This window comes from Paecilomyces variotii (assembly GCF_004022145.1).
Source record: "Paecilomyces variotii strain CBS 101075 chromosome Unknown C8Q69scaffold_1, whole genome shotgun sequence".
NCBI lineage: Eukaryota > Fungi > Ascomycota > Eurotiomycetes > Eurotiales > Thermoascaceae > Paecilomyces > Paecilomyces variotii.
Genome location: NW_021167140.1, coordinates 520,588 through 539,402, shown reverse-complemented (window position 1 = coordinate 539,402; position 18,815 = coordinate 520,588). Strand labels below are relative to the sequence as shown.

At 48.3% G+C, this 18,815-nt stretch overlaps 9 protein-coding genes across 9 annotated transcripts; 4 read left to right on the top strand and 5 right to left on the bottom strand.

The window, feature by feature from the left end:
* Positions 1–74: 74 nt before the first annotated feature.
* Positions 75–1,275, bottom strand: C8Q69DRAFT_484072 (vacuolar protein sorting-associated protein 62; the record flags this gene model as incomplete). The annotated part of the gene is made up of 5 exons (XM_028631752.1): positions 75–417; positions 482–643; positions 694–750; positions 807–1,131; positions 1,200–1,275. 5 exons carry the CDS (start codon positions 1,273–1,275, stop codon positions 75–77), a joined length of 963 nt encoding a protein of 320 aa, XP_028488636.1.
* An 835-nt stretch (positions 1,276–2,110) lies between these two features.
* Positions 2,111–3,442, bottom strand: C8Q69DRAFT_7039 (DOPA-like domain-containing protein). The gene is made up of 4 exons (XM_028633946.1): positions 3,161–3,442; positions 2,959–3,091; positions 2,821–2,878; positions 2,111–2,753 (listed from the first exon to the last, which is right to left on the bottom strand). Exons 1-4 carry the CDS (start codon positions 3,229–3,231, stop codon positions 2,461–2,463), a joined length of 555 nt encoding a protein of 184 aa, XP_028488635.1. The 5' UTR covers positions 3,232–3,442; the 3' UTR covers positions 2,111–2,460.
* A 662-nt stretch (positions 3,443–4,104) lies between these two features.
* On the bottom strand, positions 4,105–5,778 carry C8Q69DRAFT_494402 (hypothetical protein). The gene is made up of 2 exons (XM_028632209.1): positions 5,502–5,778; positions 4,105–5,435 (listed from the first exon to the last, which is right to left on the bottom strand). Exons 1-2 carry the CDS (start codon positions 5,633–5,635, stop codon positions 4,259–4,261), a joined length of 1,311 nt encoding a protein of 436 aa, XP_028488634.1. The 5' UTR covers positions 5,636–5,778; the 3' UTR covers positions 4,105–4,258.
* A 70-nt stretch (positions 5,779–5,848) lies between these two features.
* C8Q69DRAFT_449404 (hypothetical protein) lies at positions 5,849–7,145 on the top strand. The gene is made up of 3 exons (XM_028629367.1): positions 5,849–6,199; positions 6,283–6,502; positions 6,609–7,145. Exons 1-3 carry the CDS (start codon positions 5,969–5,971, stop codon positions 7,031–7,033), a joined length of 876 nt encoding a protein of 291 aa, XP_028488633.1. The 5' UTR covers positions 5,849–5,968; the 3' UTR covers positions 7,034–7,145.
* C8Q69DRAFT_449402 (hypothetical protein) lies at positions 7,146–8,317 on the bottom strand. Its single transcript, XM_028629366.1, has 6 exons — positions 8,229–8,317; positions 8,128–8,165; positions 8,047–8,065; positions 7,867–7,965; positions 7,536–7,769; positions 7,146–7,478 (listed from the first exon to the last, which is right to left on the bottom strand). Exons 1-6 carry the CDS (start codon positions 8,234–8,236, stop codon positions 7,301–7,303), a joined length of 576 nt encoding a protein of 191 aa, XP_028488632.1. The 5' UTR covers positions 8,237–8,317; the 3' UTR covers positions 7,146–7,300.
* A 10-nt stretch (positions 8,318–8,327) lies between these two features.
* C8Q69DRAFT_6600 (putative 60S ribosomal protein L21) lies at positions 8,328–9,268 on the top strand. Its single transcript, XM_028633893.1, has 4 exons — positions 8,328–8,550; positions 8,622–8,689; positions 8,747–8,794; positions 8,902–9,268. The coding sequence occupies exons 1-4, from the start codon at positions 8,515–8,517 to the stop codon at positions 9,230–9,232; spliced, it is 483 nt and encodes a 160-aa protein (XP_028488631.1). The 5' UTR covers positions 8,328–8,514; the 3' UTR covers positions 9,233–9,268.
* A 932-nt stretch (positions 9,269–10,200) lies between these two features.
* Positions 10,201–12,140, top strand: C8Q69DRAFT_449394 (putative mitochondrial carrier protein). The gene is made up of 3 exons (XM_028629365.1): positions 10,201–10,677; positions 10,735–11,685; positions 11,746–12,140. The coding sequence occupies exons 1-3, from the start codon at positions 10,481–10,483 to the stop codon at positions 11,783–11,785; spliced, it is 1,188 nt and encodes a 395-aa protein (XP_028488630.1). The 5' UTR covers positions 10,201–10,480; the 3' UTR covers positions 11,786–12,140.
* Positions 12,141–12,558: 418 nt separating this feature from the next.
* On the bottom strand, positions 12,559–13,624 carry C8Q69DRAFT_449391 (hypothetical protein). Its single transcript, XM_028629364.1, has 3 exons — positions 13,200–13,624; positions 13,073–13,138; positions 12,559–13,007 (listed from the first exon to the last, which is right to left on the bottom strand). The coding sequence occupies exons 1-3, from the start codon at positions 13,257–13,259 to the stop codon at positions 12,972–12,974; spliced, it is 162 nt and encodes a 53-aa protein (XP_028488629.1). The 5' UTR covers positions 13,260–13,624; the 3' UTR covers positions 12,559–12,971.
* A 2,809-nt stretch (positions 13,625–16,433) lies between these two features.
* Positions 16,434–17,962, top strand: C8Q69DRAFT_6440 (kinase-like domain-containing protein). Its single transcript, XM_028633879.1, has one exon. It carries the CDS (start codon positions 16,649–16,651, stop codon positions 17,843–17,845), a length of 1,197 nt encoding a protein of 398 aa, XP_028488628.1. The 5' UTR covers positions 16,434–16,648; the 3' UTR covers positions 17,846–17,962.
* Positions 17,963–18,815: the final 853 nt, after the last annotated feature.

The window sequence follows — 18,815 nt, the reverse complement described above, 5'->3', positions numbered from 1 at the left end:
TTATCCACCGTCACTCTGTCCTCCCCATTCATAACGGTCGCGCATTTCACAGCTTCGTTGTTGGATATAAGCTACTATTTCTCCTTCCACGTCCGGAAGGGCAGCACGATGCACGGACTGGAGGGGCAGACCTCTTCCCGAACCAGCTTCTTGAACTTAGGCCCGTTTGGTCCCGCGCTATACTTGACCTGTCCGAAGATCTCCGTCTGGTTGGGCAGCTGGTCATCTCCCCATTGACCGTTGAAATAGAGCCAGTTAACCGGGTAGCTCTCGTCATACGGAGTAAAAGTCTGGGTTGTTGCATCATAGCTATAAGCATATGCGCTCTGGACGGGGTCCCACAGTACACCTTGGTCGGTATAGTCGACGATGAGACCTTCGGGCAGGTTAAAGCCGGGAATGGTGTGGTCATGCTCTCTGAATAAATCGTTCCGGGTAAGTAAGAGACATAGAAGACTTCCAGCTAATAGAGTGCGCATACCCTGCGATAGAATATACAGCATGAGTTCCGTTTCCCGAGTATCCAATCGGCCGTTTCCCCTGCTTTTCGGTCGCATCGTACGTGAAAGCTTGTCCGCTAGAATGTTGACTGTACCAGAGCGCCTGCGGGATACCATTGTCGAATCGGATCATATTATGTTCCCTTGAGTAGTCAGTCCTCGCCTTTGTAGACTTTCCGATATGTTGACCTACCAGTCGCCAACATGGTCGCCGAATTCCATACCCAAGACGGTATCACCTAGGTTGTATCTACAGTATCATTAGCATAGCATGAGCTTTTGATGCTGCCAGATCACTTTACTTACGCATAGAAGTAGAAGTAGAAGGCGTCCACAGTTCCGTTTCCATGCTCATAGACCACGATGGCACAACTGACGGCACCTTCTGTCTTGCCCTGCGCGTTTGGCGTGACCCCTTCAAACCATGCGGGCTGTGGGTTCGCATTGATACCTTCCTTCGATGTCAGGTAAACACTGGTGTTTCCCATGTCATTGAGGATGTCGAGATTATTCAGATTCAATGGTGGAGTATCGATCACCGTCCGGTTGACTTCTGGCACCGTGTGCACAACCTGCTGCCCAATATCGGAGGGTCTGTAGGCGTCCTGGCTGTACAACCAGATGAGAGGGGCTGGAACGACATCAGCTACTTGTATACAAGGCGATATTGTCAAGCAAACTAAGGATTGTATATCATACCATAGTCCAACACGTAACTCGGAACCGATGTGGTAGAGAGTACAGTTTGTGCTATCGCAGCACCTGTAGATGACATGGCCTGTAAGCCAGCAACAGCCAGCATCATTGACGCGAAAGATTTCATCGTCGGCAGCCCAAGTACTGTGTAAAATTCCGTCAACTGACTGTGTCGTCCGTTCTCTTCCTAGAGCACAATAATATGAAGAGCAATAGTGTTCCTGAAAGCCCTATATAATCCTATACAGACAATCTTTGCCTGTCTCTGCTGCTCTAGAGAAGGAGACTATAGGGAGGACTGTTCGGAGAGCAGCTTGCTCCATTGATCGGTATATAAACCTGATAGGAGGGGAAGGGACCAGCAACAACAACATGAGGCAGGTAGGACCGACATATGGCTCTAATAACGGTCTTCTGATGAACGACAAACTCCTCTTATCCATCCATCCGACCCCGTGGGCCACCTCCACTGGAAGGTACGCATCAGCCAGCAGGGAGCTCGTAAAGGAAGCAGTAGAGATCGCATGCACGCTATGTCACCGTGTCAGGCTGAAAATAGGTTAGTTATCGATACCCCCAAGGAAGGGGGTTTCGAAGCCATGCTGTGAGCGCGTTCTCCGATTTGAGGATCATGTCGGTGCATGTGGCTTGTGCAGAGCATGAATGGTCGACCTGACGCTGATCACGGCTTGTCTGGCGTAGTCATTCGGCCGGGATCGACAAATCACACTGTCGGCTGTGACTGGAAAAGAACACCCCACGAGGTTTGGTTCGGGAAGATCATTCATGCTATACAACCTGACAGGCTGATCATCTTTCTTGTTTTCAATCATCATGGAGTGTGAAGTTAGCGTGAGTAATACTAGATACTAGCATCTCATACAAGGAGTAGGACTGTAGAATAGAGTGTGGTGGTAACTAACTAACTATTCAGTCGGTTGTAGATCTTAGTATGAGCTTGTTTGTCTAGGTAACTAGCTACCTCGACCACCTTTATTATTACAAAATCCGCGGGGTTCGCGACTTCGGCCAGATCCTCTTTGCTATTACAGTAGAGCGCCGGCAGTGATAAATTCTCAAGTATACAGTGTACCTAGTGAAAAGTATCCTCTCTATCCGTTTCGAGACGCTCTCTCGACACCTACGCAGAAGAGCCCATACTCATGTCCTACAAGACTTTCAGATGCACTGTCGATCGATCTAATTCTGATCTCTTAATCGAATATAACGTGATATTGATTAATCATTCACCCTGAAAGTACCATCATGACTGCCCAAGAGCTTCCTTTTCCTTTTCCTTCATCTTGTTAAAAAGCGTCAAGTCCAGAGGAATCCTTTCCCCCAACCACGTCGCCTGCTGGGTATGGTTTCTCAACTCTTCGGCTGCCCCAGGAGTTGTGTTCGGATGTATCAACGCGCTCAATGGGCCACGATTAATGACCAGCCATGGAACAAACGCACCGAACTGCGCGGGTGTGAAGATGTTCACTTCGAACATGGCAACGGGATGCGGACCGACAGGACGGTCGAAGAAAGCGTAGATGCGGAGTTCGGGGACTAGATAAGTAGCGTCAGCAAGTGTGTTCTTTAAATTTGACCATCGGGATGGGGAAACGAGGCTTACATTCGCGCCGTATTCGTTCCCAGAGGGCTTTGGCAAATGCGGCTTGTTCGGGATTATTCTATCATTTGAATTCGCATTAGACCAAAGAGAATTCCTTTCTCGTGAGAGTTGGACATCAACGAAATTGAGAAATAATACTTGAAAATGATAAATATGAATATCAAACCCTCCTCTCCGGTCCTTGCACAAGGGGTCCGGAAACTCCTCGTATGCTTTACTCAACACCCCATGCTGTGGGTTTTTGAGTGATTTCCCATCTTCATTTCTTTCTCTGTATGGAAATAGGGCAGTTAGAATACCATGCATATGCAAAACCATGAATATAGATTTGACTACTCACTCCGATAATGGTTCAAGCCCCTCGTACCCCTCCAGCGGCCAGGGATAGGAATAGTCAAATTGAGACGTCATGTTTTCCTTGGGCCTCCCAAGTATCCTTCTTCCTTTTTGTCTCTTCTGCAATGAATCACTCGTTTCAGAATCAGTAGAATCAGAGTTGCTTTTCAGTTGCACTTTTGGAAACTCGTCTGACCACCACAAGAATCTGCGTTTTCGGAGCCGGCAATATTCGTACTATTAGGTACCTCCCCGACTTTTCTTTGCTACTCCCAACTCTAGAGGTAATACGGAATCGATCAATCAAAGGTTACCTAGCTTCAGCAGGAGTCCAAATTAACCTTCTCAGAGATCTTCCTGTGACACGCGACACCGTGATTAATAATTCGGTCTCAATGCCCTAAAAAGCCAGTGGCGTTGAAACCAGCTTGAAGTATGCGGGGAATTAGCGCCAAAAGATCATCGGTATTCGAGGTCTTCTCTCGGCCGCTTACTTACCTAGAAAAGAGCAGGGAAGTCAGAACTGGATTTGCACCAGCTTGTAGGTACCTTTATCGATATTCTGGTAATGTCAAAGCCTAGGTACTCGTGTTATATTCAAATCGATCGAAGTTGGAAATGATGTAATTTACTCTGGAAGTTCCGCGATTGTTGCTCGCCTGACAAAGCAGGGCGGAACGGGCCGCGACATGCCATTTGTGCGGAATTCGAGGTCTTGAATAAACTACGCATTGCTGAATCTCTGAGATAGGGATGGGATCGTGGGGAATGCGGGATTGAGCTGAAGTATTAATTAATTTCTGCTCATTATGCACAATATTTAAAGCTTGTGTCGTGGATAAGAAGTGGGTAGATCAATTGGTAGGTGAACGGAGCTTCCCGTTTAATATATTTCCATTGAAGAGTTCGGATCAATAAAGAATATCACATCAGACTCATTTAGGGCCTGACTTCTGTATGCTATATGATTATATGCCAAGGAAATACATAACCATAATTACTTGTGATAACTTTGGCGATATCCACTAAACGATACTAATGAGGTTATGAGACCACTAACTATCATCTACAGAGCAGGGTATCATATTAAAGAATGCCGTCTCTACCAAGGCGCCTTGAGGTCGACATCTCCATCGTCGGTCAGTACCTTTCCTCGATCCCACTCACGACCCTCTCCCTTCTTCGCCCATTTAAAGTCGTCAATGCTCTTCTCCCTTTCACCGTCACCAAGTCCAGAGAAAGCGGTGTTACCAGCCCACCTCTCAACCATACTATCACCAAACCCAGCTTCACGGAGACGCTCTGCACCTTTCTTCTTCCAGACAGCACGATCGCGCAGTGCTTCTAATGCCATATCCCAATCGTCTTCTTCGGTCATAAGACCTGCGACTGGGCGACGAGTGGATCGACTTGTGGGGCCCGCTTCTTCATCGTCGAGTTGAACATCCAGCGTCGGGTCGTAATTAGATGCAAAGTGCGCATCGATGTTGCTGGTGCCTGTTCTGTATGCTCCTCTACCTCGAGTGCGGATCGTAGGTTCTTTGTTTGAACCGGGAGGAAGAGGGCCAATAATGTCCTCCAGTGGATCTGAATCATCGTCAGAAAGACGATCCTGAGTTGTAGACGTCGCCTGCTCAGGCTTGTCTCGCTGCGTTTCGGGCTTATCACCGGGGCGTGGTGAGAGCGATGACACCTTGTGTCGCTCTCGCGAGCTGTGGCGGCCTTCATGATCTCGAGACCTATACTTTTTGCGCCTTGAAGATTCGGGAGATCGCGAACGGGAACGAGAAGGAGACACGGAAGAACGTGTTCTATGGCGTCGATGGTAAGACGATCGGTCATGTTCTCGTATATGCCGTGAGGAGCGACTAGGAGACTGCGAACGCTCTCTATGCCTTCGTGAACGGTGACGCTCATCATCATCGTCTCGTCGCCGATGCCTCCTCGACGACCTATGATGGTCATCCTCATCGTCACTGTCCCGCCTCCTCCGATGTCTCCGCGAACGATCCTCCTCCGCCAGATCATCGTAATGCCTCGAGCGACGAGAGCTTATCTCTTCATCGCGGTCTGTGACGCGCCTTCTCTTTGCTGCTCGCTCGCGGTCCTCGTCATGTCGGCGGGATCTACCTGACGATGACTTCTCTGCGCGCAAGTTTCGCATTCTCTCTCTCGTCTCTTCTTCCTCCTTTCTCTTTAGCGCGGCATTGTGACTATCTGTATCCCTGAGAATATTTTTCAGGAAACGAGTATTTGGCTTCGGTGCTCCTGTCGTGGGTCTGAGTAATTGTTAGTAAATGCAAACACCATAAGGAGATAAGGAGATCAGTGACAGGAGAACATACCTTCGATGCATATAAGCCTGCATCCCCAGGGCTGAATACTTGAGTGAGCTGTCACGCGCATCTTTCGCAAGCAGTTGTGCAACATAGTCATCGCTGTTCGTAGGGTCGTCGATTGCCTCTCCGAGAGGAGGCATGGTGATAAGATAAATTGCTGGCGGGTGGGAACTGAAGAGCTTCGACGACAGGAATAGTCTATACGATGCGACTTTAAAGACACATGCGCAATGAGATATGACTATTCAAGAAATTCCATTTTACTAAAAGTTCTTTTGTGAATAAGAACGATAGTTGACGGCGCCCACTAACCTCTCCAACTTCGGTGACTTCACCGCCGCAAACAGGACAAACACGCATTTGTTTACCTCCGCGGGGAGCAGGAATTGCGCTTGATATCGAAACCACACCTAACATATTATCTTGTCACGTCAGACCTTTAACGATCAGAAGGATTTTGAAGGCTTGACGACATGGCGCCTATATCTCCGTCTAAAGCATTATCGAAATTGCAACAGCTCCAAAAAGAGCAGGGCGATCCGAAGAAACAGCTCGCCATTCTCCGGATCAGCGAATCCATTCTTGCAACAGATGACGTTCCAAAACCAACTCGCTCTCCATCTAAGCGCAGATCAGACGCATCTATCGATGCACTGGATACGCCTACGCCTTCTTCTTTGGAAGCGGATTTGACACATTATAAAGTGAGTTGTGGTTCATGTTTTGCTGGGCTTAGTTATGTGCAGGTCCGGTTTAATATGAATGAGAAACTGATAATAGGCTCTAGGAACTCTTCTCAAAACTCCGCTTTTCGTATATAGAGCAAGTCACCAAGGAAAAGTTTCTCCGTGCGATTGTAGGCGATCCGCCTCTGGTCGTTGGACACAATGAGAATGTTGAACTCGAGGCGCAGCTTGCGGAGGTGAAAGCAGAGCTCAAGCAGCGCAAGGAGGAAGTTAGAGTCATGGTTGAAGAGATGGAAAAGATGGGGAGAGATCTTGCGAGCCGTGAGTATTTTCCATTCCATTTTGGATGTCCCCATGTCGCAAAATCGATTCAACAACTGCGCTACCACCGGGAAAAGAAATGTCTGCTGAACATTTCCATATCCAGGCTACAAGAATATCCAACTGCAGACGACACAACTTTCGACTCTCCCAGAATCAATTCAGAACCTTGAGTCCACCATCGCGATATTACGTGCGAAACAAATTACCACCACTGATGACGTCTCATCATCACAGAACCTTCCTCTGCCCGCCACTCTCGCATTACTTTCAGAACGTGAGGCTGAGTTAGCCGCCCTGAACCGACAGTTAGCTTCGCTACAGAACACGCTTCCGCGGAAGACAAGAGAGGCCGAAGCTATGGAGCGAGAGCTGGGGGTGTTGGAAAGGAAGAAGGGCGAAGCTGTGGCACAGGCCAAAGAAGCGCAAAGGAGGAAGCGCGAGGGCGAGAGTGACGGACTGGAAGAGATGGGAAGATGGTACAGGGGTACAGAAGAGAGTCTGAAACAATTGCTGGGCGTGGAAGGCTGAAATTGGTCTGCGCCGCGCTTTACGATTATAATGATGGCTACTGGGTTACGGTGTTAATAGGAATATGCTCAAGTTATGAAGCTACACAGTCTTGATTTAGAGGAAATGGAGTATCCTGCAGCAGATCTGCTCAGAAAGGAAGCCAGCTTGATAGCTTGGATTGGTATTGACTTCGTAATCATACACCATGTAACGCTATGCAGCGATGGCCCTGAAATCCCATCCGAAAAAGAGAAATTGTCCGTAGACTTCCTAACTTTTATTGATCTACTCCTCGTCCTCTTCACCCTCCTCGTCACCAGCACCCTCAGCGGCACGGGCCTTCTTGCGGCGAACACGGCCAGGGCGGCCACCACCGAAGGGAGAGGTGAGAGCGAAGTCAATGTGCTTCTGGGAGTCGAGGCGGACCATGTAAGAAGGAACGTTGACGATCTGCTTGCCGACACTAGACAAAATAAGTCAGCATATATAAAGTCCCCTCAATATATCATGGTATGCGTACCGGATGTGGCGCTGCTTGATCAGGACACGGGCGTGGTGGATAGACTTGGCGAGACCAAGCTTGTAGACGCAGGTCTGCAGACGGCGCTCCAAGAAGTCCTCGACCTTAAGGGCCAGGACGTAATCGAGCTTCATGCGAGACTCATCGAGGACACCGACACGGACGAGACGGCGAATCAAGGCGTTACCCTCGAAGAGACGCTTGGGGTCCTTGTCGTCAAGAGTGAGCAGCTCACTAGGTATCCACCGTTAGTACCTTTCCCGTATTTGAAGACCAATTCCCAGTCGCGACGCTATTCGAATCGCGCACGGGACCAAATCTCGAGACATACCGAGCAGCACGACGGATCTTGGACAAGGTCAGCTGGACGCGCCAGACCTCACGCTTGTTGCGCAGACCGTACTCGCCGACGATCTTCAATTCCGAGTCACTATCGATAAGAAGTTAGGGCATTGGAACAACACGACATAAACAACAGCACGCTGCTGCTTAGTGGCCGGGAAGTACTAACAGACGAGCCGACTCGAAAGCTGCATGATAGTTAGCGAATATATTCAATTTCGATATCTTGTTCCAAATCAGGAATACTCACGTCTACGAGGGACCTTGTAGGTCTTGGAGTAGGATCGCCTGTGTAACGCATTTTTGTTAGAATGGCTTTCGATGCGCGCTTCTCATGTGTCGTATACTCACGGGGCCATGGCTGCTGGGCTGCGGTTCCTGGTTGTCGAGGGTTGAAGATAGAACGAACTTCACGAATTTCAGAAGTTTGAAGTCTAAGAGCGGGTGAGTTGAGGCTGGCGCTAAGCGAGCGACGGCGCAGTCTGAATGGGGGCTAGTGCAAGGGTTAGCCCTGAGGCGGCCGAAAGTTGCGCACTAACTCTCCCGCGACCGACGAGCATCGTCAAAGTGCGGCAGAGAGAGGCACTTCTTCGTTGTCGACAACGCTTCATCACACCAGCACCATAACACCGCCGAGATGGGTCACTCTCACGGTTTGAGAAAGGGCACGCGGGTATGTTGTCGAAATAACTGTCAATGCGAAAAAATTGCGATTCGATCGGTACGCTGACTGTCGAATTACAGTATGCCTTCTCGCGCGGCTTCAAGAACCACGGCGTCATCCCTCTGTCCACCTACCTGAAGCAATACCGGTACGAATTCAATGGAAAATAAAGGATATGTGTTACAGAAATCTGATAATTTGATAGGGTTGGTGACATTGTGGACATCAAGGTCAATGGTGCCGTCCAGAAGGGGTCAGTATATTCTTCCCGATCGCTGGATTGAAATGGTCATTTGGCAGTCGTCGACACTGCGATCAGTCGAAATCTCGAAGGAACTTTTGGCTGAGAATTTTTTGCAGTATGCCCTACAAGGTCTACCACGGTAAGACCGGTGTCGTGTACAACGTTACCAAGTCCGCCGTTGGTGTCATCATCTACAAGCGTGTCGGCAACCGCTACCTCGAGAAGCGTATCAACGTCCGCATCGAGCACGTTTCTCACTCCCGCTCTCGTGAGGAGTTCATCCACCGTGTCAAGGAGAACGCCATCAAGAAGCGCCAGGCCAAGGAGCAGGGTATTCACCTGCACCTGAAGCGCCAGCCCGTCATGCCCCGCGACGCCCACGTTGTCAGCTCCGAGAGCAACTTCCCCGAGACTATCACCCCCATCCCCTACGACACCCACATCTAAAGGATCGGTATTCGGATGATGCGGTTGTTTGGTGTTTTCTGGGTTTACCGTGAAAGGATGGACTTTGCATGCTATGAAGCAAAATGGTCGGGGAACTTCTGGCACCCTATAGCCTGTGCATAGATTCCCCTAAATGAGAAAAAAGAATATATCCTCGAGGTTTTCAAAAGCACTCGCGTTCCATATCTCATCCCTCCTTCCGCCAGTTTCCGCCGGTCTTCGGTCTTCCCTGGCTCTTGCAGATTTTGCGACGACACATGGAAACGCACTACTCCATCTAGACTCTGTTTCATTGTCCTACTCTGCCAATACTGGTGGTTCGGGAGCACTATAGCAATGCAGCAGTGAACATAATAGACACTTCCATCCTTTTATGAATATTTTGCCCACTACACTTGCCAGGATACGCCCACGGTCTCAAGTGAGGTCACCAAGCACTGGCCACGCCGTTCACGGTCTATCATAAAAATGTTTTCCATATCAGTAATGTTCGCCTCTGCAGCCATATTTGGTGGTTTCTAAGTAATAAAGAGGAGAGCTTGGTTCAAAAGATACAATTTGTATCCGGAGTAGATGGAAAAAACGCAGCCCGGAGTACCAGTCTCTTCCTTCTTGGATCCAGACATTCTTGCCTGAAATAGACGCTGCTATCATGCAATTGCTATGCAAGTTCCACATCCTCAAGTATGATCTTCTCAGCTAGTTTTCTCTGCTGGTCCAAGTTTAGACAGTGCCCTCTATGTACGAGCAATTGGAGTCTGGATTCATGGCCTTTGCACGGGGTGCAGGATGGCGCCAGCAGGATTCTTCAGTCATGCTGGAGCTACTAACAACCACTTCAACCTTGTATACATTATTTCTACCGACTTCGTCTCTCAGCAATTCATCTCAATCAGTTCTGTCTTCAAGGCGGTCGACAGTGGATCAAGCAGCCGCCGGCTAAGCTCCGTCCGATTGGCTGTGCAGATTTGCAATCGGGGAAGGCAAAGAGGACCGAACTCCGCGAAAAAAAGTTACCAGCGCGGTCAAGAGAGCTGGCCCGACACTTTTGCCTCCGTTGCAACAAAAGACTTTCTACACTTTCCTATTGTTGTCTTTTCAGACATTGTACATTTAGCTATATCATCTAGGAGAGTCCATGTTATAATATCGTCATCTTGGCCTTCGAACCCTGATCCACCGCCGTCGGTCTGATGCGTATCTCGTTACTCGACAGCTAGAGTAAATTACTTGACTCCGACCGTGCCTATGACATACCCGACAACTTCTCACGCCAGCTCTGCGCAGGCGCATCTGGGTGGTGAGAAATATGCTGATTTGCAACCAAATGTTATTCCACAGTCCAGAGAGATGGGGGATGTGGTGCCAGAGTCATCGCTGCCTTCAGTCCAGGATGCGGAGAGCAAGCCCACAGCTAAGCCATTTGCGCATTTCGTCGCTGGAGGGTATGTTGGGAGGATTCGTTTCGCTATTCATCCTCTCTGATACTGATTGCCATGCAGAGTTGGTGGTATGACTGCCGCAACCCTCACGTCGCCGCTCGATGTCCTCAAAACCCGTCTTCAATCAGACTTTTATCAATCACAATTACGAGCCCTCCGCGAAGCACACCCACTTCCCAAGGCAGGCTCACCGCTAGTTACACTTCCACGCATTGCCCTGCTCCATTTCAGCGAGACCTTCCAGATTCTGCGCTCGATACACGTCCATGAAGGGTGGCGCGCTCTGTTTAAGGGCCTGGGACCCAACTTGATCGGCGTCGTCCCCGCGCGTGCTATCAACTTCTATGTTTATGGAAACGGAAAGCGTATACTGAGTGACTATTTTGGCTACGCTGGTGCGAAGGAGACTCCATGGGGTGTCCACCTGGCATCGGCCGCGATGGCGGGGATTGCGACAGGAACGGCCACAAATCCAATTTGGCTTGTCAAGACGCGACTGCAGCTAGACAAGTCGAATGCGGAGCATGGAAGAGGCCGCCAGTATAAGAACAGTTGGGACTGCATCAAGCAGACTGTGCGGCAGGAAGGAATTCGGGGTCTATACAAAGGTCTTTCGGCTTCGTATCTTGGTGTTACGGAGTCGTCCGTCCAATGGGTCATGTACGAACAAGGGAAGATGTTCTTCGCCCGCCGCCAAGCGGCCAAGGAGGCTGACCCAGCACATGTCCACAGTTTCTGGGATGATGTTGAGCTATGGGGTGGAAGAATCACGGCCGCTGGTCTAGCGAAATTGATAGCCGCAGCTGCCACGTACCCGCATGAAGTTGTGCGTACACGACTGAGGCAAGCTCCCACCGTCTCAGTTGGAGATGGTCAGGTCCAGATGAAATACACCGGGCTTGTTCAATGCTTCAAGCTTGTGTGGAAGGAAGAGGGCATGGCAGGATTGTACGGTGGTCTTACGCCTCACCTTCTGCGTGTTGTTCCTTCTGCTGCTATCATGTTTGGAATGTAAGTGCAATCCAACGCATCCTGCAATAACCTAAAATCAGATAGCTAACTACGTCCCAGGTACGAGGCAATCTTACGTCTCATGGGGGCCACTTCATAAGCCAGAGAGCTGGCTTAGGTTTTGCTACCTCCCTCCTCATCTGTATAATACGACCCCCTCTCTTCTCTACCCATAGATTCTATTGCTCAGGGGTGGGGTGATCGACACTTAGCCCTTTTCTAGCCTTGTTTTTCAAGAGGACTGATCGCATTGCCGGCGCATAATGTGGGTTAGCTTTGCTTTGGTCATGTTGCAGCCTGAAGTGCTGTTTTCTTAAGTCACTGATGTTTCGACACGTCCGCCCATGTAATATAAAGAGGAAATTTGGATGATACAACTCGAAGCAAGGCGTCTCATGTAATAAAAGGAAGTTAACTGGTTGTTAGCAAGGAAAATTAAAGTAACTACATTATTATTTACCATCTTATTTCCAGGGTGTAGATATCAGGCCGCGTAACGCTTACTTGGAGGATTGATTTCATACTATATACCACGTGTAGCAGCACTGTAGTGTGCAAACTAGGAGAAATGGTGTGTCTCCAAAGTCTCTTAGAATCCAAACAGGCTTTTAACAGGCTGCGAACGCCCCGCAGAATAGCTGGAAATTATATCCATTGGGGAGCGGGAGCTTTTAAGATTGGCATGAGATTTGTATATCAACGGCGGCCTGAGCACTAATAGTTCCCACAAAGCATCCTACCACAAGGAACCTTGTCAGTTTGCCAAGTCCTAGGATTACAGAAGCAGAAATGGAAGCTAGGTATGTGATTGGGATATGTCTTCTTGGTTGCTTGACTACCTGAAACTACCGAAATTTACGACCTGTTCATGTTCTAAGAAGTGAGTTACAAAGAGCTCGAACGCTGGCTCTGCTACTATGTCATACTCTAGTATTACGGATGCGGAATCCTCTCTTTAACGCGTATGGTGCCTGCTAGTTAATTAGCTGACGATTCCTCATATTCTTTATTTGAAATAGTCGAGACGTGTTGCGCTGGGTTTGCGCACAGTACAGCGGGGTAAGCGTTGACAATATCACAAAGCTAGTTTGCTAATTCCTGCTGTAGGAATTACCAAGGCAACGGAAATTATCCTGACGAAATGAAATGTTTCAATATTTGCTACAGGAGAATCGAGTGGTATATAAGCTTTGATTTTTTCCAAACAAAAGACCCGATCACATATCTCCCACGCAGCTTTTATACCCGTTCCCATTTCAGTTCTTCTGAACCTATTATTCAGGCACTTATTTGCAGACACCCTGGGCCTGGTTGGGCTCTTGCTGTTAATCGATACACGTTAGTTATACGTTCAGAACATATTTCTTTGGAATAGTGAAATACGTACAATGCAGAGTCCAGACTGGCAGATACCCATGCTTCCGTCCTTCTTGCAGGGCTGGCCGGAGGCAATCTGAATATTCGAGTTAGTCTAGAGATTCTGAGAAGAAAAGTGAATAGAGGTCATATCGAACCGTGTTCTGAGCGGCAGCAGCGCCGATGAGGGCAAGAGCAGCGAGGAAAGAGAAACGCATTTTTGCGGGAGACGTCGTGTGGATTTCTTGAGGACGTTGAGAGGATAGATAGAAGGATGTGTTTGATTCTTCTGAGAGTACTGTAGAGCTTGTAGGATTCGAAGGGGTATTTATATGTTTCTTCTGGCAAGCTTACCCGAGGATGACCTGAATCTCTTAGACATTAAACCCTTCCCCCTGTTCCAGTTAATTATAGCAATTGACGTAGATCATTCACAGACAGGGCAAGACGTTTCGGAGAGTTTCTGCGCCGACATCGTGTTATACTCTACAGAGTAGGACAGCTAACTAACTTATGATGCGGATGGACCTTGCTAACCAGTGTATACTACGGGGTAGTGGATCCGGGGGCACTTGCTTTCAACGAACCATATTAACTAGTTTAGGATGGACCCTGGGCCGTCCGATGGAATAAACGATTCGAAGCACTTGATTACTCCAATAGAATGTTATACAGATTAGTCTACGGGGTACGTGTGACTCGATCTCTGGTGCTTTGACCGTGCCTGATTCCTTGATCCTCGTTGGAAAGCTTTCCTTGTCAACCTCTCCACCGTTCCTGGCAGAGACACACGCGTACAGTCGATCCACACCGCATGATAGTTACTGCCGATCTTTCGTAGTCGATGCTGATCTTTATAATCTCCCTTCTCTCAACCTTCTAGAATACACTACTCTATGCAAATGTAGTGCTGTCATTGAAATAATATACGGAGTGCAGGAAAAGTAGAGATTTGTGGTTATATAGATTGAATAAAGTTAGTAGGTAGAGACAGATGCCGGCCGTAAGTAGTAGGCTAGCATGTAAGTATCGCTGCGTGACACTTTTGCGGCGCAACGGCTTACAGTAGAGTCTGCAGATAGTTAAAGCGCTTTGATTATTATTTTACGCCGCATGTCCTCTACACAAAAAGTAAAGTACTAACTATCTATCTAGCAAAAAAAAGAAACCGCTCATCAAAATTCAAGTTCTAGAAATTCAGACCGTCTCCGGAAGCATACGGAGTGGGCCATTCTGAGATCTACGCTATTAAGACAGTGTGCCCCATGGAGCAAAACTCAAAGAAATCAGACCTGCCAGGAACCACATAAACAAACTGGCCAAGACGATGTCCAACTTTCTTGGAAACCTCTCTCGGGTTGTTTCTCCACAACCCGTTCTCCCCTGGTCTGAATGGCGTCTGTTGATGCCTGGGGGTTACGAGTACACTTGGGTCCAGCCGTCGATAGTTGCATCGAGCAAGGTAGTCTACAGTTTAGATTTGGATCTTCCCAAAAGTAGATCCGGGTCGAGTAGACTAGAAGCGGGATTGGTCGTTGTCCTCCTTGGACCTTGATACGTTGGTTTCTATATTCTGACTGTACAGTGCTTTTTCCTTTCTTTTTTTTCCAACCTATAGAATTGATTACGGAATAATTAAAGAAAGACTGCTCACCGCAGAGTATGACAAGCCAACGTTTGTGAGACAGGGCACAAAGAGAAACTACGCCACTGCTGGAAAAGTATATGGAACCGAGAGAGACAAGGGCAGAACGTGGAGCAGCCCCAGAATCAAACGGGGCAGCCGTGTGGAGTAAAAGCTCCATGGTAGCCGAAGGTATCCGATTCCGGTCGGTCCGTAGGCGGTGTTGATCTGGGTGATTAGTATCATCTGGCTAATTTTAGACAACTATCCTCAGATTGTGACAAAGATAAAAATGTGAAGTCTCCTTCGTCGTAATTATAGCCGAGTCATTATTTGATGGGAGTACGCTTTATGCCCATACGTCAGTTGCTCTGCTCTCAATCTGTAAAGTGCAAAAGTACAGAAGTTTTCTGTTTGCCACGCAAGGGAATGTGATAGATACACTGCCAGCACAAGTAGCCGACAACGAGGAACAGTGCAGGGGCATCATGGTTTCTCTCGGAACATTGGGGAGTGGATGAGGATATTATCATTCTAGGCAGCCACGTAGTTGCTCTAGAATGTTGTATCTGGTAGATGCAATGGTGGCAGTCAACTTGAAAAGAGCAGTGGGTGTTCCTATCCTGTTGACTGGTATCGCAGAGAGGAAAAAAGAACGGTTGGGAAGACTCCACTGAAAGGAATGTGAAAGAGGATAAAAGAACCGACATGTGTAACTTCAAGAGCAACTAGAGATTGAGTATCTGAGTACAAAGAACAGATAGAATCCTCATGATCGAGAGGAATTAGAGATTTTTTAGTCCATGGGACCATGGAGGGGAAAGGCAACAGTTTGAAGAAGATCGTCCAGTGAATCGAGAAAATCAGGACGAAGAAATGTGGGAGAGAAGAGCAGACACAAGACACAGTGAGGATTCAGAAGACCGAGAACAGACATTCATAGGGTGCCCCAAATTCTGAACGATAAATCCTAGCAACGATATAATCATATATATTGACATTTTATAGAACTTCAGGGAGCAGTAGTTTCGGTTGCGTTGCGAATATGATGAGCTCAAATCCAACATGGAGCAACTGGTGATGTGATGCTAGCAATTTGCTTGTTAAGAATGCAGCTGCGAAAACGAACAACATCACAGCGGCAAGTATAAGCGACATAGTCCACTGCGTTTGGATTATTAGTTGACGGGAGTCGCGGTCTTTGCTGAGAGCTCGCCTCCTATGTCTGTGTGAGCAACATCCGACAGGGGAGGTTGCAATAAGTTCTCTTCGTTGAGTCTAAGCACTTCTCCGGCGTGACTGGGATGAGGTCGTGAAGATGGCTAGCAATCTGGAAAGAGGTTGCGGTCTCGTCGAAGGTTTTCCTAGCTGCAATAGGTCACTGAAGAAGATGGCAATGTGATGGTCGAAGAATTCGACGCATACTCGTTCTTCTGCACTTTACCCCTCTTCAATGGAGACTCTTATGCCGGGAGATAAACCAGATATGTTACCAGTCAGAGCAGGGCGAGACGACGATGACCCTGCTAGGCATCGAGGGAGAGTTCTGGATATTGACTTCTCTGCGGTCTGATAGCGCCGCGAGGCAGAAACCTCCGTTCTCAACAAGTTCAGCACTCGAGAAGAGAGAAGCGAGAGAGATAGTATGCTAAGGATAAACGCGGTTGTCCGTTATGAATGAGTTCGAATAAAGACAGTGGAGCAACAACGGACCGACGGGATAACCTTAAGTCGTCCCATGGTTCACAATTACTCATACTGAATCATACCGTATCACTCTATATCAATACATTCTATATTGGACAGAATTACCAGCAGACCTGAATGGCTGAGCCGGCCGACCTTAATTCGATTTTATAGTATAAATTACCACCACCGTACTGTTCTGAAGTCACACTGAGTGATACTGTCGAGTACTTTGTGACGCATTGGCCCTGGAAGATTGAGTGCGGATATTATTGATAAAGCAGTCGATCACGCAAGATGGGCGGGGTAACAGATCATCTCCCCGCACCGTTCGCAGATGAAGAGATCTTCTCTCTTCTAGATTCCATCTCTCTTCCCCAACCGATCTCGATCGAGCCGTTAAAAGTTACAGCAGCTTTCCATACGATTTACATCCTTACTTATGCCCCAGAAGCCATTTCGCAGGTGTACCGTGGAACCTCCATAAAGTCTACAACAGAGCCTTTCGATCTCGTCCTCCGTATCGCTGGCGACCATATTCCACACATCAAGACCGAGAATGAAGCCGCGGTACTCAAATGGTTACGACAAAATACGGGCATCCCAGTCCCAGACGTGATTGCATACGATGTCTCGACGCAAAACTCACTACATCGCGAATTCATTATCCTGAACCGATGTCCGGGCGTGCCCATCTCCGATATCTACGATTCGCTCACGCCTGGACAATTAGAGTCTATTTTGAAGCAACTCATGGAGATATTGAAGGAGCTTCATTCTCATCCCTTTGACTCCATCGGAGGACTCACTCATGCTCCTAGTGACCCAGAGACAATCAGACCCGGCCCTATCCTCGACGAGTGGTTCTGGTTTGAGCCAGACATCAAGACTCACTTCCCGCCCAGCGAAACGTATACCACAATAAACATATCGGGCCCCTTCCCATCGTATACGTTTTACATTGCTACACTGGTCGAGAAATACGTACGTATCGCTCGTATGCACCCGTCTCTCGACTTTCTGAGACCACTTCTTCCACGCCTCTCTGCCTTCATCTCAAGACTACCTGCACATGCAGCGACCCTGGATAATGTCCCCATCCGCCTAGCACACAAAGACCTCCACTTCGCCAATATCCTCTACCATCCTACCACAGAACGCATCACTGCCATTCTGGATTGGGAGTTCTCCGGGACGGTTCCGTTTCCGCTCTGGGATCCGCCGCGGGCGTTCCTCTGGAATTGTCGAGACGGAGAGGAATCTTATAATGAGAAGAACAGGCTGAGAGAGCGGTTCGCACAGATGTGTCGCGAAGAGGGAGGGGAGTATCTGGTAAAGGATGCTGAGTTCACGAGCGAAAGTCAAGAGAAGGCGTACAAGGTGGCGAATTTGATGAGATGGTTTACTTCATTTGTCCCGAAGGGGCGATTTGTGGATCGAGTAGACGGGTGGATGGTAGAGTTGGCAAAGGAGTTGGAGGCCTTTGGTGTCTAGGCAGACATCTGTCCTGAATCATGATCAAGCAAATGCATGTATAGTTGTAACGGACTTACCACACGGTACAGGCCAGAGTAATCAGGCAAAGATGTACTGTAAGAAACAAAACCCGTCCGGATATCCACGGATATTTTGTCATTTATCCTGTCAGAACCGCAACAAAGCGAGCGTAAAGACGTCATATTGCCGGGAGTAGCCGCTATGCCTTGATAAGAGCCGTTTCCGCACCATATGTATATCAACTGTGCTCCCCCAATGCCAGGTGAACCTCTGTCGGATGAATTGTGGATGAATTGTTGCCTAAATCTGCTGGTGAGTCAATCCGGAGCTATAGGGGCTTTGGGAAGGGGGATCCGATGGTTGAGAGTTTCTACGACGCGCCAACTCAGCCATAGAAGCCTCATTCTTTCTAACTTGCGTGATTTATCCAGGCCGTGCGTGATCTTTCCAAGCCGTTGCCTAAACGGGGCATTACTCTCAGGACGAGTAGGGTGACCGTTGATTTCTGATGATGAGAACGCTCTCTACCATAAAAGTGGAAACGAGATTGAGGACGGATTGTCTGTGCTGTGCAACAGTGTTCTAGCAAGGCGCAGTCAAATCAAAAGATACTGAACCAGGGACAAGTGCATAGCCCCCCGAGTTCAGTGGTCGAGCCAATAAGTATGCGCTTGAATGGAAGTCAATTGCTCTTCCGTGGTTGCCCGCAGTCTCATTCAGGTGAATGACATTGACTGCAGCGCGGAGTTCGTCCCCACCGTATGGTGAGTATTTAACAGAATTATGTCCAGTCACTTAATCACATTTTCCCAGAGAGATTGACGTGGCTCATGATATCCTGTGTCAAGGCAGTGCAATTGGGGACGTCCCATGTCTGATGGAGCAGGTTGTAGCTCGGCCATCGTCCGCAGACATGCATCGTTCTTGCACTGCCTTCTGTAGAGGTGGTACTTAATGGACAGACAAT